At 34.8% G+C, this 23,557-nt stretch overlaps 1 protein-coding gene across 7 annotated transcripts in view; it reads left to right on the top strand.

Annotated features, from left to right (window-relative positions):
- Window positions 1–23,557, top strand: part of JAK2 (Janus kinase 2) — a 210,592-nt gene that overhangs the window by 180,077 nt on the left and 6,958 nt on the right. For all 7 annotated transcript variants that reach the window (XM_054509140.2, XM_045882163.3, XM_045882161.3 and 4 more), the window contains 10 exons: window positions 857–991; window positions 2,293–2,380; window positions 6,157–6,284; window positions 7,035–7,173; window positions 8,833–8,984; window positions 9,135–9,285; window positions 10,111–10,247; window positions 17,260–17,449; window positions 18,052–18,176; window positions 18,348–18,520. In XM_054509140.2, coding sequence (XP_054365115.1) covers window positions 857–991; window positions 2,293–2,380; window positions 6,157–6,284; window positions 7,035–7,173; window positions 8,833–8,984; window positions 9,135–9,285; window positions 10,111–10,247; window positions 17,260–17,449; window positions 18,052–18,176; window positions 18,348–18,520 — 1,418 coding nt within the window. The remainder of the gene's footprint in view (window positions 1–856; window positions 992–2,292; window positions 2,381–6,156; window positions 6,285–7,034; window positions 7,174–8,832; window positions 8,985–9,134; window positions 9,286–10,110; window positions 10,248–17,259; window positions 17,450–18,051; window positions 18,177–18,347; window positions 18,521–23,557) is intronic.

Here is a 23,557-nt window from a genome sequence, read left to right as displayed (position 1 = left end):
ATCCCGGGATCATGACCTGAGCCGAAGGCAGTCGCTTAACCAACTGAGCCACCCAGGCACCCCAGAGTGCAGGCTTTCAACAATTATTTTGTAAGGACATGCAAGAAATACTAGTAATAGTAGTAATGACCAACACTTACCGAGCATTTACTTTGTGTCACGGACTGCACTCAGTGCTTTCATGTATTCGTTCATTTATTGTTCATAACAATACCGTGGAAAAACGATTCTCCCCATTCCTCAGATGAGGAGACCAGGACAGCGACAGCACAGAGAGGTACAGTAGCCTGTCCGAGGTCACACAGCTAGGAAGTGGTGATAAGGAACAGTCCACATTCTGCCTCCACAGACCATTCTGTACTGCCTTTCTCTATTATGAGAGGCAGACAAAGAAAAATATTCATATGTAAGTAAGTGTAGGTAAACACTGACACTATGAAAAAGTGATAATTATAGCTAATTTCAGGAGGTTTAAGAACATGGTGGAACCAAAATGCACTTTATTCATTAATCCTTCTGTCTTTATTACAGAATACAGATTAATATTTGCTCATGGGTTTTTAAAGATTTTTATTTATTTATTTGAGAGAGAGAATGAGAGACAGAGAGCACGAGAGGGAAGAGGGTCAGAGGGAGAAGCAGACCCCCCACTGAGCAGGGAGCCTGATGTGGGACTCGATCCCGGGACTCCAGGATCATGACCTGAGCCGAAGGCAGTCGCTTAACCAACTGAGCCACCCAGGCGCCGCCCCATGCTCATGGATTTTTAAAAACCCTTTGTCATTAAACATATTTCCTAATTCCTACATCTTTCTTCATCTTTACTCATTCTTTTTTTCTCTTTTTTCTTTTGAAGAATGAAAGCCTTGGTCAAGGCACTTTTACAAAAATTTTTAAAGGTATAAGAAGAGAAGTAGGAGACTATGGTCAACTACATGAAACAGAAGTTCTGTTAAAAGTTCTGGATAAAGCGCACAGAAACTATTCAGAGGTATGTATGTTCTTTGTGTAGCTTGTGTAGTTTCTGATATTTAAACATATGCTCCCATATTGACACACATTCATGCATGCAGCTTTTCAAAACTGCAATTTTTTTTTTTTAAAGATTTTATTTATTTATTTGAGACAGAGAGAATGAGAGAGAGAGAGCACATGAGAGGGGGGAGGGTCAGAGGGAGAAGCAGACTCCCTGCCGAGCAGGGAGCCCGATGCGGGACTCGATCCCGGGACTCCAGGATCATGACCTGAGCTGAAAGCAGTCGCTTAACCAACTGAGCCACCCAGGCGCCCTCAAAACTGCAATTTTTAAAAGCATATATATCAAGGACCTTTCTGAGGATGCTTTCTGGGGGAGGCTATAGAAAATTATAGAATTTTTTGATAATAGCTTATTTCCAAACTAATTACTCTTAACATTGTATTATGGGTATTACTACATCTCTGCATATATTAAGGCAGGAACTTTCAAACTGGCTCTCCAAACTTTTATGGGTTCCACAGATTTCCTTCACAGTTTATTTTTTAAAAAATTTTTGAAAGGCGCTGTACTAAAGAACACTCTAGGTGAAATATGGGTGCCTCTGGGCATTTTCCAGAGATGCTAGCCAGCAGAAGGCCAGTTGTTAGTTGCCAGGGTCCTTAACATAGCAAGACATCACCAAACATGACATAACAAACATTTATAACACTTAAAATGTCTTAAATGGTATTAGTGGAAGCTGACGTGAAACATCTGAGGGAAAGTTTTTCTAATCCAGAATACCACAGTGATGATGATTGTGATCTTCAACAACTGTCCCCAGAAGTTCTAGTCAAAGGTTGGTTGAGTTAGAGTGATATTAATGCCATGCCCGTCTCCTGACATAATTGTCATATTTTATCTGCACAGAGAACATTCGTAATCCTTTGAGAAGTTACCTGAAGCTCTCATCCACTTATTTGAGTCCCCTATCACTGTCTCTGGTGTCTGCCTCTGGGCTCTCCCCCAGGTGCTAGGGGTCCAAGGCTCTTGATCTTGCAGCATTCACCTGGCCCTTGTGCCTCTACTGCTCTCTCTCTGTTATTTCTTATTCCAGGCTTACTCAGGGGTTTCCGCAGAATGAACTCGAGCATCAAGGTTGATAGCGGTCGCAGGTCCATGTAAGGGAACCAGAGCAGCCTTATCTGTAGTCCTGCTGAGAGTAGGAGAAGGTGCATTTCTCGTACAGCAAACAGTCTCTTTCTGACCTCTGAACGTTTATAGGCACAAACAATAACTCTTTTACATTTTTTGTATGTTTTTCTTTTCCTTAGTCTTTCTTTGAAGCAGCCAGCATGATGAGCCAGCTTTCTCACAAGCATCTGGTTTTAAATTACGGAGTATGTGTCTGTGGGGAAGAGAGTAAGTAAAACTACAGGCTTCCTTATGTTAGTGTTAGACCTTCTCAGAGCATCTGTTTTTGTTTATATAGAAAATTCAGTTTCAGGGTCACAACTAAGTATCACTATAAACCATAATTTAAGAAGAGTTAAGTATTGTTGAAATCAAAAACATTGAAAACTGTTCAGTTTTGTCTTCTAAAAAAGGAAACCAATGAATGAAATTAAAATGCAGAAGACAGTTAACATACCTTATGTTAAAATGCCCAAACAGTAGAGTATTACAGTAAATAAATGTCTTACAACCTTTTCTGGTAACCATAGCAATATGAATTATGGTTCATTATCATTGGAATAACTGGCTATTATAGTACAAATTTTTTTGAATTGTAAAAAAATCATATAAATAAATGATAGACTGAGTTTTTAATAGAACTGACTAAAATGATTAGATGTTGATATTTGATATATTCTGTGTCTAAATTTAGACTGTTCATAAAAACTCAAGAAGTTTACATTCAGAAAATTACTTACGTAATTCTCCATTTCCCACTAATAATATGGATGAAATATGCATCCATTCTTATGTAACATTTCTTCATATCTTTGAAAATTGATATTCTTTTCAAAGGCAGCGATTTTCAAATCTGTTCTGTGGAGGTATTTCAGGTATCTCAGGGTTGATGAAGTGAGAGTAAATCTAACTACAGTCATGGAGACTTCTGCTCACTTATTCCCAACTAGAGAAGTTCTGTATTTATCTTTTTTATTTATTGATATTTCTCATAATTTCCCACTTAGGGGAAGAAAATACATTTTTTTTAAAAGTTTGAAACAGTGTTTCAGAGCATATAATTCCAGTTCTTATGCTTGCTTTTATATTTATTTCATTTATTCTGGGATGTACTTTTTTCACATTTAAAAATACCTGAAATTGGAAAGTGTGATATAATCAATGACATGTCATAATTTAATTTTTTCTTTTATGACACATAAAATAATGAGATGACAATCAGTGGTATCTCTAAAACATAATAGGTCTTAAATGCCACATAAAAAAAGTTTTATTAAGCTTTTGTTCATTGTAATTCTTTTATATTTATTCTTTTTTTTCTTTTCTTTCTTTTTTTGACACTTGCCATGACATAAATTTACCTGTGGTCAGGTCTTAATTATTGGTATATGGATTGTTCTCTAAATTAATTATGGGCAGCAAAACATTCTTTAAATTTGTTTTAGTTACCCAGCAAGGTCTAAAGTCACTAACTTTTGTCACTAACAACAAAGTTGTTATATACCAAGTAAAACTAAGTAATTTTAATATTAGATCAAGCAGAATCACAATTTAAGGTAAGATCATGCATTTTATTTATTTTATTTTTATTTTTATTTGGGGGAGGGAGGGGCAAAGAGAGAAGGGGAGAGACAATCCCAAACAGTCTCCATGCCTAGCACAGAGCCCAACTCTGGGCTCAACACAGGGCTCGATCACACAACCCTGAGATCATGGCCTGAGCTGAAATCAAGAGTCAGAGGCTTGACCAGCTGAGCCACCCAGGTGCCCCAAGATCATGCGTTTTATTTTATTTTTAAAGATTTTATTTATTTATATGATAGAGAGCGTACGAGTGGGGTGAGGGGCAAAGGGAGAGGGAGAAGCAGACTCCCCGCTGAGCAGGGAGTGCGATGTGGGACTCCATCCCAGGACCCTGGGATTATGACCTGAGCCGAAGGCAGACACTTAACCAACTGAGACACCCAGGTGCCCCAAGATCATTCATTCATTCATTTGTTCATTTTATTTCTTTATTTATTTACTTACTCATTCGAGAGAGAGAGTGCGCAAGAGAAAGCACGAGCAGGGTTGGGGAGAAGGAGAAGCAGGCTCCCCACTGAGCAGGGAGCCCAATGCAGGGCTAGATCCCAAGACCCTGGGATCATGACCTGAGCTGAAGGCAGATGCTTAACCGACTGAGCCACCCAGGCACCCAAGATCATTCATTTTAAAACAAATGTGAAACATAGGCATGTGTGAAGTATAGGTAGGCACTTAACTTTAAACTGGGCCAGGAACTAACATGGATTACAATGTGAAAGTCTGTCAGAACTTCTTTAAGATATATATAGTGATGCCATGGTTAAATTTTTTGCTTGAATTTTTTTGGTTTTTATTTTATCTGAATTTTCCATTTTTATAATTAAAAAAACAAATCCTTTTTTTCTCATTTATATAACTTATTGTTTATTATACGGTAGAAACAATAAAATAATGTCAATAAATTTAGATTTGAATTGAGAACCTGAGCTTATTGCATTACAAATTTGTACTAGATGACAATAAATAAACCCTACTCCCAGTTTAATTATTAAACAACATGTCTTACTGTAGAAAGAGTCTTTGGCTTTCTGAAACGTGGTCAATACTGGAAATTTTTATCTGTTTTAAAGGCAGTCAGGACTGTTTTTAGAAGCAAAATATATCTTAATAGTATATTTAAAATACACTTCTAAAGGTAGAGCAATGCAAAACTAATTTTTGCTTTTTTGCAGCATAAATTAAAAGGATGAATGGAGTTCAAACTCAAATTTTCCTTAATACCTGCAAGAATAGACTTCCTATAAATTTTTATGTGTAGAAGGGCGCCTGGGTGGCTCAGTAGTTAAGCGTCTGCCTTCGGCTCAGGTCATGGTCCCAGGGTCCTGGGATTGAGTCCCACATCGGGCTCCCTGCTCCACGGGAACCCTGCTTCTCCCTCTCCCACTCCCCCTGCTTCTGTTCCTGCTCTCACTATCTCTCTCTCTGTCAAATAAATAAATAAAATCTTTAAAAAAAAAAAATTTTTTTTATGTGTAGAAGAAGAATTTCAGGAAGTTTTGATGTCTAAATACAGTAGCCCCTCCTTATCTGCAGCATATTGTTCCAAGACCCCCAATGGATGCCTGAAACTGAGGATAGTACCCAACCTTATATACACTAAGTTTTTTCCTATATATACATACCTGTGATAAAGCTTAGTTTATAAATTAGGCACAACTAGAATGACAACAATAAGTAATAATAAAATAGAACAGTTATAGCAATCTACTGTAGTAAAAGTTTATGTGAATGCAGTCTGTCTCTCTCTCTCAAAATATTGTATTTATACCATACTCACACTTTGTGTTATGATGTGAGATGGTAAAATGTCTATGTGCTGAGACGAAGCAAGGTGAGTGACGTAGGTAGGCACTGGGGCGCAGCATTAGGTTATTACCTTCTGACAGTAAGTCGGAAGAGGATCATCTGCTTCTGAACCTGTTGACTATGGGTAGCTGAAACTGTGGAAAGCAAAACTACGGATAAGCAGGGGGCACTACTGGAGTTTCATGGAAGAGAAATTAACTTGGTGACAAATTTTCATTTGTTTAAAAAATGCAGCTGTAATTCAGTACTAATACATAGAGGTATGCTGGATAATAATATATAAATGTAAATATAAAAATATATAGTAACATTATAATAATGACAGTATATAACATATAATGTGTATATATGTTATATATAATTATGTAATATATGTAATTATATATAATATTGTGTATATGTAATTATTTAGATTCCTGCATCTTGCGGTTGTGAATAAGCTGAACCCCAAAATACAATGGTATATGCTCTTAAGCTTTCTTTACATTAGTGAATTTTTGCATAATTTAATCTCTTTACCTATAATACCCACATATAACTGTATAAAAGTTTAAAATTACATATATTTTTATTGTATGTGTACTTGAGCCTTTTATTTTTATATTTTAATGCAGATATTCTGGTTCAAGAGTTTGTAAAATTTGGATCACTAGATACATATCTGAAAAAGAATAAAAATTCTATAAATATATTATGGAAACTTGAAGTGGCTAAACAATTGGCATGGGCCATGCATTTTCTAGTAAGTAAGAAGTATAATTTTTTATCAAAAACTTACAGTTCTATCTTATGAAGCAATGTAAGCAGTTTCTTGACTCAGGAACAAGAAATATGTAAATAAATCTGAGTCATTTAAAATAATCTGTTAGTTGATGAATGAGATTATTTTAGGCATATATTTATTTATGTAAAATCATGGTTTTGCAAGAGTTTTGTCATTCTATCAATCTCTTAACATTGCTGGTGAGCAGTCGTAGTTTGTGTCACTTGGGTTTAGAGAATTTAATAAAAAATATGCAGAAACTTGTGTTAGTTATGGATCGCAGAAAATGCCTTGTTATGGTGTCTGTGGGCAATTGGACATTATGTCCAGTGAGAAAGCAGTATTGCCATAGAGGCTGAACACCAGAGGGCCATCCAGTGATGAGACTCCTCAGAGTGCCCCTGTATCTTGCCGCTGAACAGAAACAATATTTACTTGCTGTTTAGAAATGCATACTGTTTAAAATCTCAGGTTTAGAAAGTGAAGTGGCATTGGTAGTTTTAATATATTCTTTTTATTATGGGCTTAGATTGTTGTGTCATTTGAGAAGTAAAACAGAAAGCACAGTGCTGCCATAAACCTTTATTTCAAAGCGTGCTTCCAAATTAATGTTTATTAGCCAATACTGTCCTATTTTTTTCTTTAAATCCATGTTGGGACCTTGGATATACTAAGTTTTCAAATATTTATAGATTGATATTTGAATGTCTGTGCATTTAACTTTAATAGGAAGAAAAAGCACTTATTCATGGGAATGTGTGTGCCAAAAATATTCTGCTTATCAGAGAAGAAGACAGGAAAACAGGAAATCCTCCTTTCATCAAACTTAGTGATCCTGGCATTAGTATTACAGTTTTGCCAAAGGACAGTAAGTTCTATAGGAAACGCATTTACCTTTTCTTTTACTTTTTTTTTTTTTTAATTTGAGTATAGTTGACACACAATGTTACATTAGTTTCAGGTGTACAACACTAGGGATTCCACATCTCTACTTGGAGAGTAGTATAAAAAGCATGTTGTTAATTTTTTCCTCAATCTCTGTTATTGACATGTTCTTGATTAATAATAAAATTTAACTACCATTTTTAGCAGTCCATGTTATCATGGATTGCAAAATGATTTTTTAAAACAGTTTTAATCCCTACTTGAATGTAAGATCAGATTTTATCCATTTTTTAATGTGAAATTTTCTAATACATTCTTTGAAGCAACAAGTAAATTATCTAAATTTTACTTCCTTCAGTCACTGAGTAAAAACTTGAGAAGATATATTATCTACTTTGAGATCTTATTTAATTATTCAGCTAATTCTGACTTTTAAAAACTTAAAAAAAATCTTTTGTGTTTGTTAGCCTTCTATTTAATACTATTAAAGTAAAAATTTCAGTCACATGCAGGAGTTTATTTTTGGTACAAATAATGTTGTGATTGTATCTCATTATCTTAGCTAATTTCTCTAACTGAATGTTCTAAATGTAGACTCTAAATTGATCAACTTTTGTGCATTGATGTATCCTATTTAAGCCAACAGTATTGAAACTTGTTAGCTTATCTGACAGTGAAGACAGATAATAGGGCAGAAAATGTTATAGGATCTTGGAACCTATATTCAGGGAAATTTTACTCTTTGGAATGGAAATGAAGAAGGAGAAAATTTATTTATGTGGTTAAAGAGAAAAGAACCTGTACTCTTTAATCTCTTAATTATACAGCAAAAATATTCATACTGCTTTACCAAAATATACCAAAAGATGCAACAGATTATCCTTCATTCTTATATATCATTTTATTTATTTTATCTATGTATCATGCCAGATTACCAGAAGGTGGATTTAAAATTGCTCCCTCGTTGCTTGAATAGCATTTTACTGATGGGGTCAAAGACCATAGCAACTTTATTGGGAAATTGCATGATCTTAGCAGAAACTACCTATATCAATTCCATATTCATAGTATCTTGGTATAATTCAGTCATTCATCTGCCTGTTGGTCCTTGTTTTCTCATGTATATGTTAGAATTGCCACTGCTGTTTCATCATTAGAACAGCTCAGAATGTTGTTAACATTACCTTTACTACTTACACATTGTAAAGAAATTAAAAAAAAATCCAAAGGCAGTTTAGGACAAATTTTATGGAAAAAACTTTTTGAATGCATAGGAAGGGGTAGAGAGAGTAGGACACGAGTTGAGACATGATGGCTTAATGGAAGGAAGTTTAGTTGATCCGGGATTTGTTGTATAAGATTCTAATTCTCTCCATGCTACTAACAAATTTTGTGACTTTGGGCAAATTATTCAGTCTTTATGGGTCTCAGTGTTATCATTGTTAAAGCTGAGATATTAGATGCTCTCAAAGGTCCCTTCTAGCTCATAAGTGTATATACCTGCTTCTGTGATGCACACAACACACAACCCCAAACAAAAAAAGACCTGATTATTCAAATCAGTTAGAAAATTATTTGCATATAAAAGAATTGTTTACTTGGGTGAACCATTTTACCATACTTTATTCCTATCGTTTAAAAGTTCTTCAGGAGAGAATACCATGGGTACCACCTGAATGCATCGAAAATCCTAAAAATCTAAATTTGGCAACAGACAAATGGAGTTTTGGTACCACTTTGTGGGAAATCTGCAGTGGAGGAGATAAGCCTCTGAGTGCTTTGGATTCTCAAAGAGTAAGTTTATATTAACTGTGAAGTTGGAATTACTCTGTGATCCTTGAATTTCGTTCACATGACTTGATATCTTTTTAGCCTATCTGATGGTAAGGAAGAAGCTTGATATCACAGTCTACAATTTATTCTCATCTGGTTCTTTAATTATAGAAGCTACAGTTTTATGAAGATAGGCACCAGCTTCCTGCACCAAAGTGGACAGAATTAGCAAATCTTATTAATAATTGTATGGATTATGAACCAGATTTTAGACCTTCTTTCAGAGCCATCATACGAGATCTTAATAGTTTGTTTACTCCAGGTATGTATTGATGGGATAGTCTTAATTGATTTTCCAGCCAGCTTTCTGTCTTTATTGTATTTAACAAATCTTTACTAATTTTGTAATCCCTTGCAAGAAGTTCCTTGATGTTTTTTTTTTTTAGTTTTTATTTTAATTCCAGTTAGTTAACATACAGTGTTATATTGGTTTCAGGTGTACAATATAGTGAATCTTCATGTCTTTTAGACCCTCTTAGTTTCTTATGTTCATACGACTTTTCCTACTTTATACATATTCTAGTCTTCTTGATTAAACAGTCTCTCCATTTTTAAGAGAAGCTGCTTCTTCAGTAACCTGGTTTTAGTTTACCAGTTAATGAGTAGTGTACTCTAAAAGTCTGTTTGGCTTATTTGACTTTTTTAAAAGCAATTTTTTAAACTACTCATGTATTTTATAATTGAGTGGTTTTCTAAACATGAAGTAGATTTGTTTTCATTTGTCCAGTACTTTAAAATATGTAGCTAAATGTACATATGTCTGACCCATAGGTATTTCTTATTCCAATACTACTTGCCATTCTCATCAAAAAAGTCAAAATAATATAATCTTACTTTATAAATACTAAAGCTGCCCATTTTGGAAATTATTTATCCTTTGCAAAAGTCTTTCTTAAAAGCCTGTTAGGTTATGGGTAATAAGAAAAGACTCGTTAATACAGCTTAAACTATTAGAGTTGTCCTGTGTCAATTTGTATGTAGTATTTCTAACTCATTCTGATTATTTTGGTTAGCTTGAATATATATCATTTTAACTCAGAAAATGTAATTTGCCAGCTTATGGTAGTAATATACTTTATTTCTCCAGATTATGAACTATTAACAGAGAATGACATGTTACCAAATATGAGAATAGGTGCCCTAGGGTTTTCTGGTGCTTTTGAAGACCGAGACCCTACACAGTTTGAAGAGAGACACTTGAAATTTCTACAGCAACTTGGTAAGGTAAGATGTCAGAAGCTTTTTAAATAGTTAGCGTATAATCCTAGAACATTTTATTTTGAAAATAAAGGCTTTAGGGACACCTAGGTGGCTCAGTCGGTTAAGTATCCAACTCTTGATCTCAGCTCAGGTCTTGATCTCCGAGTCAGTAGTTCAAGCTCTGCATTGGGTCCAGCATGGAGACTACTTAAAAAAAAAAAAAAGAAAGAAAAGAAAGGCTTTAGAGATTCTCTAAGATTTACTTTACACAAAATTTAGGGAGTGTTTATAGAAAAAAGGTTTAGTCATCAGTTATTGGAGAAATGCTGTGTTAAATAAATAGCTCTTTTTACTGAAGAACCTCTTGGAACCTTTAACATGTAATGTGCATTGAACATCTTTAAAAGGATGATAATAAGGCAGTATTTCTTCTATTGATTTGACCATGGGACTCTTTCTTGGCTTCTATTGATTTGACCATGGGACTCTTTCTTGGTAGAAGTGCTTTAGTTACGTAGTAGAGAAAGGAACAATTAAACCTGTCTACCCATCTCCTTTTATAGTCATCTCAGGGTGAAATAATTAATCTCATTGTCCAGAGTCTAAATGTTGACTGGACTGTGTTTGTTAACAAGACAGGGTTTCTATCTGCTAAAAGTCACACAGTCATGCCTAGACTTTATATTTTAAGTAAGACCAGGAAAAGCTTAGTTATTAGCAGGTCCAGTTAAAGTGGTAAGCTTTCTTTCTTCTCCTAAGCTTGTTAGTGTAGACTTCTGTACCTTGTGGCTTACAAATTGGAAAGAGAAGATCCAGGCCAAAACCAAACATTTATTATCATCTAGTTTAGGAATTAGAAATTTGGGAGCAACTTAGCTGGGTGGTCCTAGCTCAGGGTCTCTCACAAGACTGCAGTGAAGTTGTCATCCAGGCTTTGCAGTCTCATTTGAAGGCTTGACTGGGGGAAGATTTACTTCCAACCTCACTAACATGGCTATTGACAGGCCTCAGAATATCTGTTTCCCATCTTAATTATGTGGGCCTTTCTGCAGGGCTGCCACACAGCATGGCAGCTGAGAGCAAACATCTCAGGTGGGAACCATGAACCTAATCTCAGGAATGGCATCTTCATCACTTTTGCCGTATTCTCTTCACTATAAATGAGGTGATAAATTCAGCCTACAGTCAAGGGGAAGGGATTATAAAAGAGCATGAATGTCAAAGGTAGAGAACATTGGAAGATATCTTAGAGGCTGCCAACCACACTGTGCATCTTGGCCATAACTCTGTGTTGAGAGCATCAATTCCTTGTTAGTATGCAGTGTGTCCAAAACTTACCAAACCTTTTTGTCATCTACTCCCCCGACCTTCCATCCCCAAAATTTACCTATTGACATCTCAGAAAGTGATCTTTAGAACAGTTTGGGAAGTGATGCTTTCAACTTAAGAGTAACGTCTTCATTTCACAGTGAGAAAAATAAAGGTCCAGAGGGGTTAAGTAACTTGTCTATGGTCAAACAGCTATATAGTAGCCGATGTGAGATCAGAACCTTCCCCTATTCCTACTCCTGTGCTATCTCTACCATCTCACTTAAGTAAGTTTTTGTTTGTGTGAGTATGCTTTTGCAATATCTTCTATTGTTATCTTTTTGGGGCAAGTCATAGCATATGAAGAGATAAAGAAGATAATTATTTTATTTCACCAGGGATTACATTGCAAAATTGTTTATGGAAAAGGCAGAAATTAGTGTAACATGACTTATTCATGGGTTTATTGTTGAATACATCTCGATTTATTGTTAATTATATGCAGATATTTTCATGACCAGAAACACTAGTCATTAGACTAGTAACCATAGTCACTAGTCACAAAATCATGAAAACCTTAAAAATTATTTTCTGTTACTCTGAACAAGCCATTTAATTTCTCTCATCCTTAGATCCAGCCTTTAATGTGTACTATTATATATCCTAGAGATCTTTTTTGGTAGACTATACAGAAAGTTTTAGAAAATAAAATCCAACTTATTTGAAGTAAAGGGAACAACCTATATTGAAATTTCATTATCTTCAGTTGATGTGGCTATTTTTTTTTTTAAAGATTTTATTTATTTATTTGAGAGAGAGAGTGAGAGAGAGAAAGAGCACAAGAGGGGGGAGCGGGAGAGGGAGAAGCAGACTCCCTGCCGAGCAGGGAGCCCAATGCGGGACTCGATCCCGGGACTCGAGGATTGTGACCTGAGCCGAAGGCAGTCGCTTAACCAACTGAGCCACCCAGGCACCCTGATGTGGCTATTTTTAATAAGCTTCTTAATTCTTATACTTTTATGTTTTCCCAGCTGTTGATACGAACATGAATATATGAACATTTGTTTAAGACCATTTTCTAGGAAAAAATATCAGTGTTTCAAATTTCAAAATCCAAAGTGGATTCCTTCACTTTATGAGTTAAAACTTTTTAAACCAGTGAATGAAAATTTAAAGGGCAATCAAAAATGAGACATCTTTGGGAGGGTCTGAATTACTTCTAGATTTTTTGGTTTTTTTCCCCTGAAGTGATGTGGCTTTTATATACAAATATTTGAGTTCTTACAAAATGCTAGGTGCTCTGCTGGTCACTGTGGATATGGGATATAGCCATTGCCTTCATAGAGTTTACAACTTAGTTGGAGGAGGTAGATGGCAACTAACAATTATAGAACAGTGTAATAAGTATATACTGTATTTAAATTTTATACTGATCACAATTTCTAAAATTTTCATAATATGTGAATTGGTACAAGTGTCAATAAGGTAATTTCATGTATATTTATTCATTATTCAAATACTGAGATACCACATAGTTTTCTAATTCCAGGTTGCTTTTTCATGTAAAATTCTAACGTAGGCCTTATGTTATTTTGGTTATTTTAAGAATTTTTAAAAAATAGGATGCAACACGGTGGTGTTATTCAGTAATTGATTGGAATTTGTTTAAAATTATCCAGAAAGTATTCTTAAGTTAAACAGTTATGCAGTAAATTGTAGTCTACTTATTTATACAAGAATATTATAAAAATTATTTTCAGGAATGTTATTTGGCATTATTAGGGTATGTTCCTTTTTTAAGAGAATTCCTTATTCTTCATAATTACCCCTTTATTTATTCTCTATTAAGTGTTAATGTGCTTTTTCATAGACTGAGGTGGTATCTCATTGTAGTTTTGATTTGTATTTCCCTGATGCCGAGTGATGTTGAGCATTTTTTGAAACATAATTCTAAAAGTAATATACTATATTTACAACATTCCCCATTATTGCAGCTTTGAGTTATTTCCTTTTTCTTTTTAACATTTTTAGTTTTTTACACAGTTCTTTGGATTTAACATTATTTTAAACATAATGTAAATCGAGGAGACTATAAGGATGGCATTTTCAAAATATATTTACAACCAAATATATTTCTCAGTAATTTAGTTTGTAGGAAATTAAAGGAAAATGGTATGGTCTTTAGTTAGTGGTAGCTATTTTAATGTGGCTATTTCCTAGCTGCATTTCATATGGTAATATTAATTTCATCTTTGCTTCTTTGAAAGAATTGATGTGTTCAGTGGGCTGTCTAACTATTTTATTATTGAATCTAAATCCAAAATGCCATCCCTACAAGTGCTCACATGTCACCTTTTCATTTTATAAAAACACAGCTCTTGTTATACTGTGTTCCTTTCTTCTTTTCAATTAGCAGCAGGGTAAAAATATGCACAGGAGGAATTTGTACTTAAAATTATTTCCATATTTTTTAAGACAACAGAAATAATGGTATATTTTAATGTAATACTCATAAAAAGAACGAAGAAGATATTGCAAAACTTTTCTTCTGCTACTTGATTTCTAAAATGTGTATTTTTGTGATCTTACTTTATACTTGCGCTCTCATATACTTATATTCTTTACTCTTCACCTCAATTAAAACCTAGATTTTTTTTTAAAGATTTTATTTATTTATTCATGAGAGAGAGGGGGGCAGAGGGAGAAGCAGGCTCCCTGCTGAGCAGGGAGCCCAACGCGGGACTCGATCCCAGGACCCTGGGATCATGACCTGAGCCAAAGGCAGACGCTCAACCATCTGAGCCACCCAGGCGCCCAAAACCTAGATTTTTTGAAATCCTCTTTATTCCCTATTCCTCCATGGTGCAAGATCTGGGACACACAGATCTGGACCTTGCTGCTACTACTCTTCAAATATCAGACCATCAGGCATCATTAATAGTCCTTTCTGAATATGGTTATTCGTCTCTCCTCATCATTGGCCATTGTCTTGGTCAATGCTCCACATTCCTTGGGTACTTTTGGTATTCGTTGTTTTCATCTTCATCTTGCCCCTGCCATTATTTTGGCTACCCATTCAGTACCCTTTTTAAATTCCTCAACCTCTCTACCTCAAATCTGTGTCTGTGTTAAATGAGTACACTTTGAATTCTGTAATCCCTTATAATAATCTTCCTTATGAAATATCAGACCCTGAATTCTCCCTCTCTATTAACTTTGTATTTTTAGTTTTTTCCCAACACATAAATCTTTCTTTGATATCTCTGTTATTGCCAGTGTCTTTGACCCTTTCTTCTTCCTGAAGCCTATTAGCTACCTTCTAGATTCAGCTCTCCTTTTCCACACTGGGTAGACCTCCTGGTAGATCACTTAAATTCTACTTCCACTAATAGTCACAGTTCTGTCACCTTCCCTCCCTTGATGATGTGTTTTACTTTCCCTGTCGTTTCCTCATATAGGAACAATAAAATTCTCAATTATTTTTTTCTATTTGTGTTTTCGTCTCTCAAACACTGTGAGAACAAATCAGATATAAATGTTTATTATCTCTGTTGCAAATTGATTTCCAACATTGGCTGGTACTTAGGACTCTTTTTATAGGTAGTTCTTTATTCTCCCTGATTTGATTTCTTCTGTGGTGCCAATTCCAAACATTCTCATTCCCTTCTGGTTTCCTGTCCTAAATCTGTTTCTTCACTCTCATTGTTTGCCTTTATCTTGTTCCAAAAGAAAATAGAGGCATTCCAAATTAAAACAGTGAGATTGATTTGTGCCTATCAACTTGACAAAGATTTAGAAAAATTACAGTGTTTAGTGTTGGCAGGAATATGATAAAATTGACATTTTTTCCACTGCTATTAGAACTTAAGTCTGTGTCCTTTTCAAGAGAGCTTCTGCTGCAGCAGATATCAGGGGCCTTTGAAATGTCCATATCCTTTGAATGGCTAATTCCACTTATAACAAAATATCCTTAATAGAGATGTACACAGCTATTTATGAATATCATTGAAATGACATGAATGTATTTTTAAAACTTTTCTTAACATTATATGTTTATATTTTCAATTTAAAAAATCAATACATTCATAATATACAGTAATTAAAAATAATGTTTTCAAGAAATATACAGTGGCATTGGAAAATAAGTTTTATGGGCACGTCGTTAAGTAAGGGGAAAGAATATAAAACTCTGTTATTTCCCACTTGGGTTTTTTTAAAAATATGTTTTGGAGTAATTTCTTAATAAGGCAATATGAAATAGATATTTTATTATCCTCCATTTCAAGGAGGAGATAGCTGGTATTACAGAAGGAAGTAACTTACCCAAGGTCCCAAAGAGAATAAGTGGTGGACCAAGATTCTAGCCGCAATCATCAGACTCCAGAGTCCCAGGTCTTATCCACTTTACTATGTGGTCTTTGTAATTAGAGACTTAACTTTGAGACTAACATATGGTCTAGTTTTTTTTTTAATTGACTTTTAAGTGTATAACTGGAAATATAGTCACTTAGAATCTTGTAGCTCAAAGACTACATTGTTTTATTTTTTAGAAATGTAGTAATACCATAATATGCTAATGTGATTAATGCAAAAAACTAATACTTAATTTTAAATGTTATGTATCAACTTAGCAATTCTATATAGACAATAAGTCTTGAATAAAAAGAGAGTAGATTTCTTTGAAGACTGACCTTTAAAAAAATATGGGAACATCCCCATAGGCTAAAAATTTCTTCTTCTTTTTTTTTTTTTTTTTTTAAAGATTTTATTTATTTATTTGAGAGAAGGAAGGGGGAGAGCCCAGAGGGAGAGTGAAAGGGAGTAGCAGACTCCCTGCTGAGCAGAGAGCCCAACATGAGGCTCCATCCCAGGACCCTGAGATCATGACCTGAGCCGAAGGCAGATGCTTAACCCATTGAGCTGCCTAGGTGCCCCTAAAATTTCTTCTTTCCTTGAGCAAATAAATCAACCTTGTATTAGTCTGCTCAGGCTGCCATAACAAAATACCATCACTGAAGGCTTGAAGAACAGGTATTTATTTCTTGTAGTTCTGGAGGCTGAAAGCCTACGATTCAGGTGCTGGCAGGGTTCAGTTTCTAGTGAGGACTCTCTTGCCTTCCATATGACCACCTTCTTGGCTGTGTCTTCACATGGCAGAGAGCTCTGGTGTCTTTTCCTCTTTTTATAAAGGCACCAGCCATATCGGAATAAGGCCCCATCTTTATGATCTCATTTAGCCTTTGTCACCTTTTCACTGGCCCTGTCTTCAAATACACTCACTTTGGGGGTTAAGTTGGTTTTCTCATAGGAATTTGGGGGGAGCACAGACATTCAGTCCATAACAGACCATTCCTTGTTCCATCCAGCTCACTGTCAGTGATATCAAAGGGCATATTGTGAAGCAGCAAAGATCTTCCTGGAAGTTAGTGATAGAGATTTAGGAATTCCCTGACATGTCTCTTGGCTTATCTTAATAATTCATGTTCATGATTTGTTTAAATGCCTTTCTGAAATAATTTATATTTCTTTTGAAGAAATTAAATTTATAGATTTACTACCTACCTGTTGAAATATTATTTCCTTTTCTTATCCTAAAAGTTGCCTAATGTAAGTTTAGGGATACATCTGCTGATTCTAGCTACTGTATACTGAATCGTCTATATAATTTGAATTTATTAGTAATTTGCCTAGAAGACTTGAGATCTTTATCCTACTGTGATGTGTTTAGGGTAATTTTGGCAGTGTGGAGATGTGCCGGTATGACCCTCTACAAGACAACACTGGGGAGGTGGTGGCTGTGAAGAAGCTCCAGCACAGCACTGAGGAGCACCTGAGAGACTTTGAGAGGGAAATCGAAATCCTTAAATCCCTGCAGCATGACAACATTGTGAAGTACAAGGGAGTGTGCTACAGTGCTGGTATGTTGCCCATTGAAACCCGGTTTGAACTCAGGGTATGTCCTTGGCATACTGGGTAATGGAAACAAGAAAATGTCTCAAGATCTGGACTTCTGTGCCAGTGCCCAAGGAGAGAACCATTCATCTGCCTGGAGATTGTGCCTGAGATGCTGAGCTGCAACCACAGGAAGTCTGTGGCTTCTCAGTTCATCATTCTTCTCACTGAGGATGGTGCTTACCATGCTTGCTCAAGCTTACCAAGAGACTCTCATTTTTAAATAAACAAACTGTCTTTGCTCACATTTTCTATGAAAGTATTTTTTAAATTAGATACTTTTTGTTCAGTACAGATGAAGAGAAGGGAAATTTTCTCATCAGTTTATCTGGGTTTGCATAAAGGGTTACACAAGATTAAACCATAACTATTTTTTAAGCTTCCTTTCAAAACGTTTTGATTCAAAAAGCCTGTGTTCTTAACTACTACATCACTTAATTTATAATCAGGTTTTTTCATCTTAGAGTTTATATATATCTTTAAGTCATGTATGTATGGTTGTTTTCTAATATTTTATCAGTAAAATATGGCAGAGTAAAACATTGTGTTCCCATTTGTATGTTAAAAGGTCGGCGTAATCTAAGATTAATTATGGAATATTTACCATATGGAAGTTTACGAGACTATCTCCAAAAACATAAAGAACGGATAGATCATAAAAAACTTCTGCAGTATACATCTCAGATATGCAAGGTACTTAATATCCTGGCTACTTGTTGTAAATAAAAAGAGCATGCTGAAGTAATTGTTACAAAGCCCTCTAGAGTTTTTCTTAGATAATTAAGGTAGTATGTAGAGGAAAGACCCGCTTAAATTGTTTGTTTATAAAACTTAGCTGAAATAAAAATGTTATTTTATCCATAGGGCATGGAGTATCTTGGTACAAAAAGGTATATCCACAGGGATCTGGCAACAAGGAATATATTGGTGGAAAACGAAAACAGGGTTAAAATTGGAGATTTTGGGTTAACCAAAGTCTTGCCACAAGACAAAGAATACTACAAAGTGAAAGAACCTGGTGAAAGTCCCATATTCTGGTGAGTATATTTTAGTACAATAAAGTAAAATTTTAGAGCACAAACTTCAAACTTTATTTTTATTAGTATTAATAGTATGTCATTTATATATTTATAATAGCAAAAATTTGTCATGCTTACACTGGGCTAAATGCATTTCATGGATTATCTCATCTAATCTTTATAACAACGTTGGAGAAGATGTATTATTATCTCTGTCTTGAGTATAAGGAAACTGAAGTGTAGACAGGTTAAGTAGTTTGCTCAAGGTCATATGATCAATAAATGGTAGAATTAGGATTCAAACCCAGATGGTCTGTTCTCAGAATTTGTGCTTTTAAGCTTTCTTAGCCATGATGGTGATTTAACCTGTCATTGAAGGAACATTTTATAGCAATTTGAAGCTAAAGGTAATTTTTGATCTTAAAATAGTGAGTTGCAAGGAACATACAAACCTAATTTTTTATCTGGTATACATTGTTGTTTTATTGCTTTGTGCTTTGATGCAAAGTCTTCTTTTTTATGTCTTAGTTCATTTATGGTACATTTTGTTTTATAGGAATGAATTGCTGAAATTAGATTTAAATGTTTAAATTTGGGATACATTCCAAATAGACTTTAATTCTGGTTTATTCATCTGAAATAATACTATTAAGATTATGTTGTTTAAGTCAGATGTTACTGTTAAGGGTTGGGTTTTGTTTATTTTAGTTAAGTGTATTTTATTAACATTTTGGGTTTCTGACTTGAAAGTTAGAATTACTAATATAAACACTATAACTGTCAACTTGTAAATATTTGTCTGAGATTCATCAAAATTATTAGAAAAATATAGATCATTCAGTTAGCTACCACTAAGTTCATTGATCATCCTTATATGTTAGTTATCTTTTTTTTAAGATTCTGTTTATTTATTTAAATGAGAGAGAGATCACGAACAGGGGGGAAGGGTAGAGGGAGAAGCAAACTCCCCACTGGGCAGGGAGCCCCGTACGGGACTTGATCCCAGGACCCTGGGATCATGACCTGAGCTAAAGGCAGATGCTTAACCGACTGAGCCACCCAGACACCCCAGTTAGTTATCTTCATTTATTTTGTATCTGTAAGTTTACAACTTCTCCCAGCTATTATAAATTGTTAGTCTGGAAGGAAATTAGGTAAGAAAGCACCAGTGATTTAGAACAAATGGATTATTTACACAGAAGAATAATATATAATGGTATTGTGAATATTTTAAAGAAAAGTCCTTATCTCTTAGAGATGCATACTGAAGTAATTATGTTTGAAATACTGTCCTGTCCAGAATTCACTTCCTCTAAATCCAGTGGAGTGGAGATGAGGAATAGTCCATAAAACAAGACAAGCAATGAATTTAACTAAGTGACATGTATATGGTTGTTTATTGTTCTCTAATTTCTGTATGTTTGAAATTTTTTGTAATAATAAAAACACTTTTTATTGGTGATAAATCAATAGCATTACCATCATCTAATTATTTTTAGGATATAAGTAAAACTAGAAAATAAGACACATCTAAACTTAACTATCTACTTTGGTTATATCCCCGGTGATACATGAATTTCATTCTTTTTTTCCAGAATGAGAAATTAAAGAAGTTAAGTGGAATTAACTAGAAATCCATAAAGCCTAGTTATATGAATTTCCAGTGATTTGGGCATACTTAATGAATACACTTTAATAAGCACTATTAAGTACCTATTGTTTCAAACACCATAGAAGGAACTTGGGATATGAAGATAGGGTCATGAATATCAGGAAGAAGGAAAAAAAAAAAAAAGGAACTGTGCCCAGTTACTAGGAAGGCCAAACGAAAAGGAAAAGTTTAATGTGTCAGGCATATTCGGACAGGTCCACTATCCATTATCCCTTCCTTTTAACAGCTCGTAGTTTAGGAGAAATCAAATGTATGGTCAACTCATTGTAATGTAGTATATAATTGCAAGAATGAAGAAGATGATGGGAAAACTAAGAATGCAAATAATTTTGCTGAGGGTTTAAATTAATCAGAGAAATGCACAACTAAGAAACGACATTTCAGGGGCACCTGGCTGGCTCAGTTGATTAAGTGGCTGCCTTTGGCTCAGGTCATGAGCTCAGGGTCCTGGGATCGAGCCCCCCCATGAAGCCCCCGCATCGGGCTCCCTGCTTAGCGGGGAGTCTGCTTCTCCCTCTCCCTTTGCCCCTCCTCCAGCTTGTGCTCTCTCTCTTGCTCACTCACTCTCTGTCTCTCAAATAAATATATAAAAAATATATTTAAAAAAAAAAAGAAATGAATTTCAACTATCGATTAATAGTTTACCAGGTAGAGAAGAGGAAAGGCATTCCATGAGGAGAGAGAAAACTTGTTTGTGTAAATAAGTAGATAGGAATGGAAGGAGTTTTGTTATAAGAATGTTCATTTCTGTGAGTCCTTCTGAGATAAGTAGCAAAAAAGTATATAGTGATGTACCATTAAAGTTTATCTGTTAGCTGGCAGTTTCATTAGATCCATTCTTTTTTTACTTTTATTGAAAACAAAGAATTAAACCACTTGATTTTCAAAAGAGAAATCATTAGAGTCTTTCCTTTTCTCAGTTTCTGGGAAGTATACCAAAAGTTTTTCAAAAGTCTGACTTCATTTTTCAGTTGAAGTTAAGTATATTAAAATTGTGAAATTGTAAAATTAAAATTAAAAAAATAAATTGCAGAGCACATGTACAGAGGCATGTTTTAACAAAGCTAACAAAGCATATTCACCAGAGCACTTTTCTTTCAAGATTACTTCTTTTCTAATTTTAAATATTCAGTTTCATGCTTAATTTTATATTTTTTGTTATAAAGAAAGCTTCTAAATTATATAAGCTTTGGGCCCTGTGTTTCTCCCTGCATATCTGGAAATCACAAGGACAGCCAAGATAAACTTCAGAGTTTTATCTTTAAATTAATCTAGTATAATTTAATTTTATATTGTTCTGAAAATAAATCATTTCTCATTACTTAGTTTATAATAAATACTACAGAATAAAATGTAGCTAAGATTATAACGTATGTAGTAAGGTATATGGTAAAAGGTCTAGTATTCCTTCAGTAAATGTCTTGGGGAGAGATAGGTATCAAACTCTGATACTTGACTTTGGAGAATTATTAAATAAGTTAGTATAAAAGTCAGAAATAACATTTTTATCATGATCAAAATTTTCCTGTGTATTTAATGGAAAAGAAAGCTATCTACTGCTAAAAACTAATCAGATAGGCAGTTGGTATATAGTTTTATATTATATTAGCAAGTATTAAATGTTTTATATAATGTAATGAGGCTGACCAAATTTTGTATAAATATTTCAGAATATGAATTGATAAAATAGGTTTTAACTGGGGGCACCTCGGTGGCTCAGTCGGTTAATCGCCTGACTCTTGATCTCAGTTCAGGTCTTGATCTTAGATTTGTGAGTTCAAGCCCCATGTTTGTCTCCACACTGAGTGTGGGGCCTACTTAAAAAAAAAAATTGATTTTAACTAATTAATTGAATAATGAACACTAGATCTGAAGTATGAAATGGAATGCCTACAATTTTTATCCATGAGATTTAGCCATCATACTATTTTTTTTTGAAGATTTTTTTTATTTATTTGAAAGAGCATGAGCAGGGGTGAGGCAGAGGGACAGAGGGAAAAGGAGAAGCTGACTCCCCACTGAGCAGGGAGCCAAAGGCAGGCACTTAACCAACTGGGCCACCCAGGTGCCCCTAGCCATAGTTTTAAGCAATTATAATTTCACTTCAAAAATCCTTGTTATCTATATTGCTTTTCTTGTTCAAAAGTGCTCTTTGTTTTAAGCTAACAACATGTTCCAGCATGTCCTAGGGGTTGGTATTAAGAAGGACTGAAGGAAAAATGCTTCTGCTAAAATATTTTAATTGTTGAAGCAGGCTTTGGGACTCATGGAGGACACTTATATACTCGTCTTGCTGTAGAGTATGCCTTGGAAAATCTTTGTAAATACCTGGGGTTACTCGTCACCTGGTTTGAAGACCTCTGTACTATACATGTGATAAGGATCTGACCCTAGATTGTAACAGTGGTATTGGGTTAGGAGACTGATTTGATATATTCTAAAGGCACTTGATGGCTCATTAGCTACAGGATTGAAAGATGAGTCAAAAATGATTCTTAAGATTTCTACCTGAGAAGTAAGATAGATTGTTGATGCCATTCGTTGCATAGGGAAAGTAATATAACCAGCAGGTTTTGGAAAAGTGGGGATGGAGTTCTCTTTACTACAACTTTAATATGGAAATGTTCAGTAAGTCAAAGCACAAAAGAAGGGTCAAATTTACAGTTATAAATTTAGGCGATGTTAGTATATAGGTGGATGAATACTATCTAATGGAAAGTTTTCGACAAAAAGGTAGAGGTCTGATAATGGAACCTTGGGAAACCCAAATTTAGAAGGTGGAGAAAAGGGAAAGTGTTGGGGAATTACAATTAGAAACGAAATCTCCTCCCAACCCAGAAAACCTCTGCACAAAGATAGAAGAGAAAGAAAAGTTTTATTACTGAATAAGCTTTAATCCTGAAAGTCATGGCATCACAAGCAATCTGCTAAGAGATTGCAAAGACAGGAAGAGATCTCACCCTTTTATATGGCCAGTCAGATTCAACCCATTACATAATGTTCTCAAGATAAACAGTAGCTAGTCCTCAAGTAAGAGGACTCAGCAGCACCCTTTGTCACACATAGTTTATTCTAAATTCACTTGGTAATTGGAGTGACCATCTGCGTTAGCTAATTGGCATTATCCATAGGAAAAACAGACTTCTCGTATCTTTATGATAGGAGATAGTTTTGCAACTTGGGAGCCGAGGCACCTGCCAGAAGTTAAACTCTTACCTCCCACAAAAACTGGGAAGTCAAGGTGCTACTTGTTTGATGATTACATTCTGGAGGTTCTTGAGAAAGACATTCTTGGATCATAAAGCTGGCAAAAGGCTTTTATAAGCAAAAGCTTTTTTTTTTTTTTTTTAATATATACCTTTCAAAGAGACAAAGAATTTACA

Source organism: Mirounga angustirostris, unplaced genomic scaffold (assembly GCF_029215605.1).
Source record: "Mirounga angustirostris isolate CCGP_5_RB_7025 unplaced genomic scaffold, mMirAng1.0.hap1 SCAF_15, whole genome shotgun sequence".
Classification (NCBI taxonomy): domain Eukaryota; kingdom Metazoa; phylum Chordata; class Mammalia; order Carnivora; family Phocidae; genus Mirounga; species Mirounga angustirostris.
This window is presented reverse-complemented; position numbering and strand designations above follow the sequence as displayed.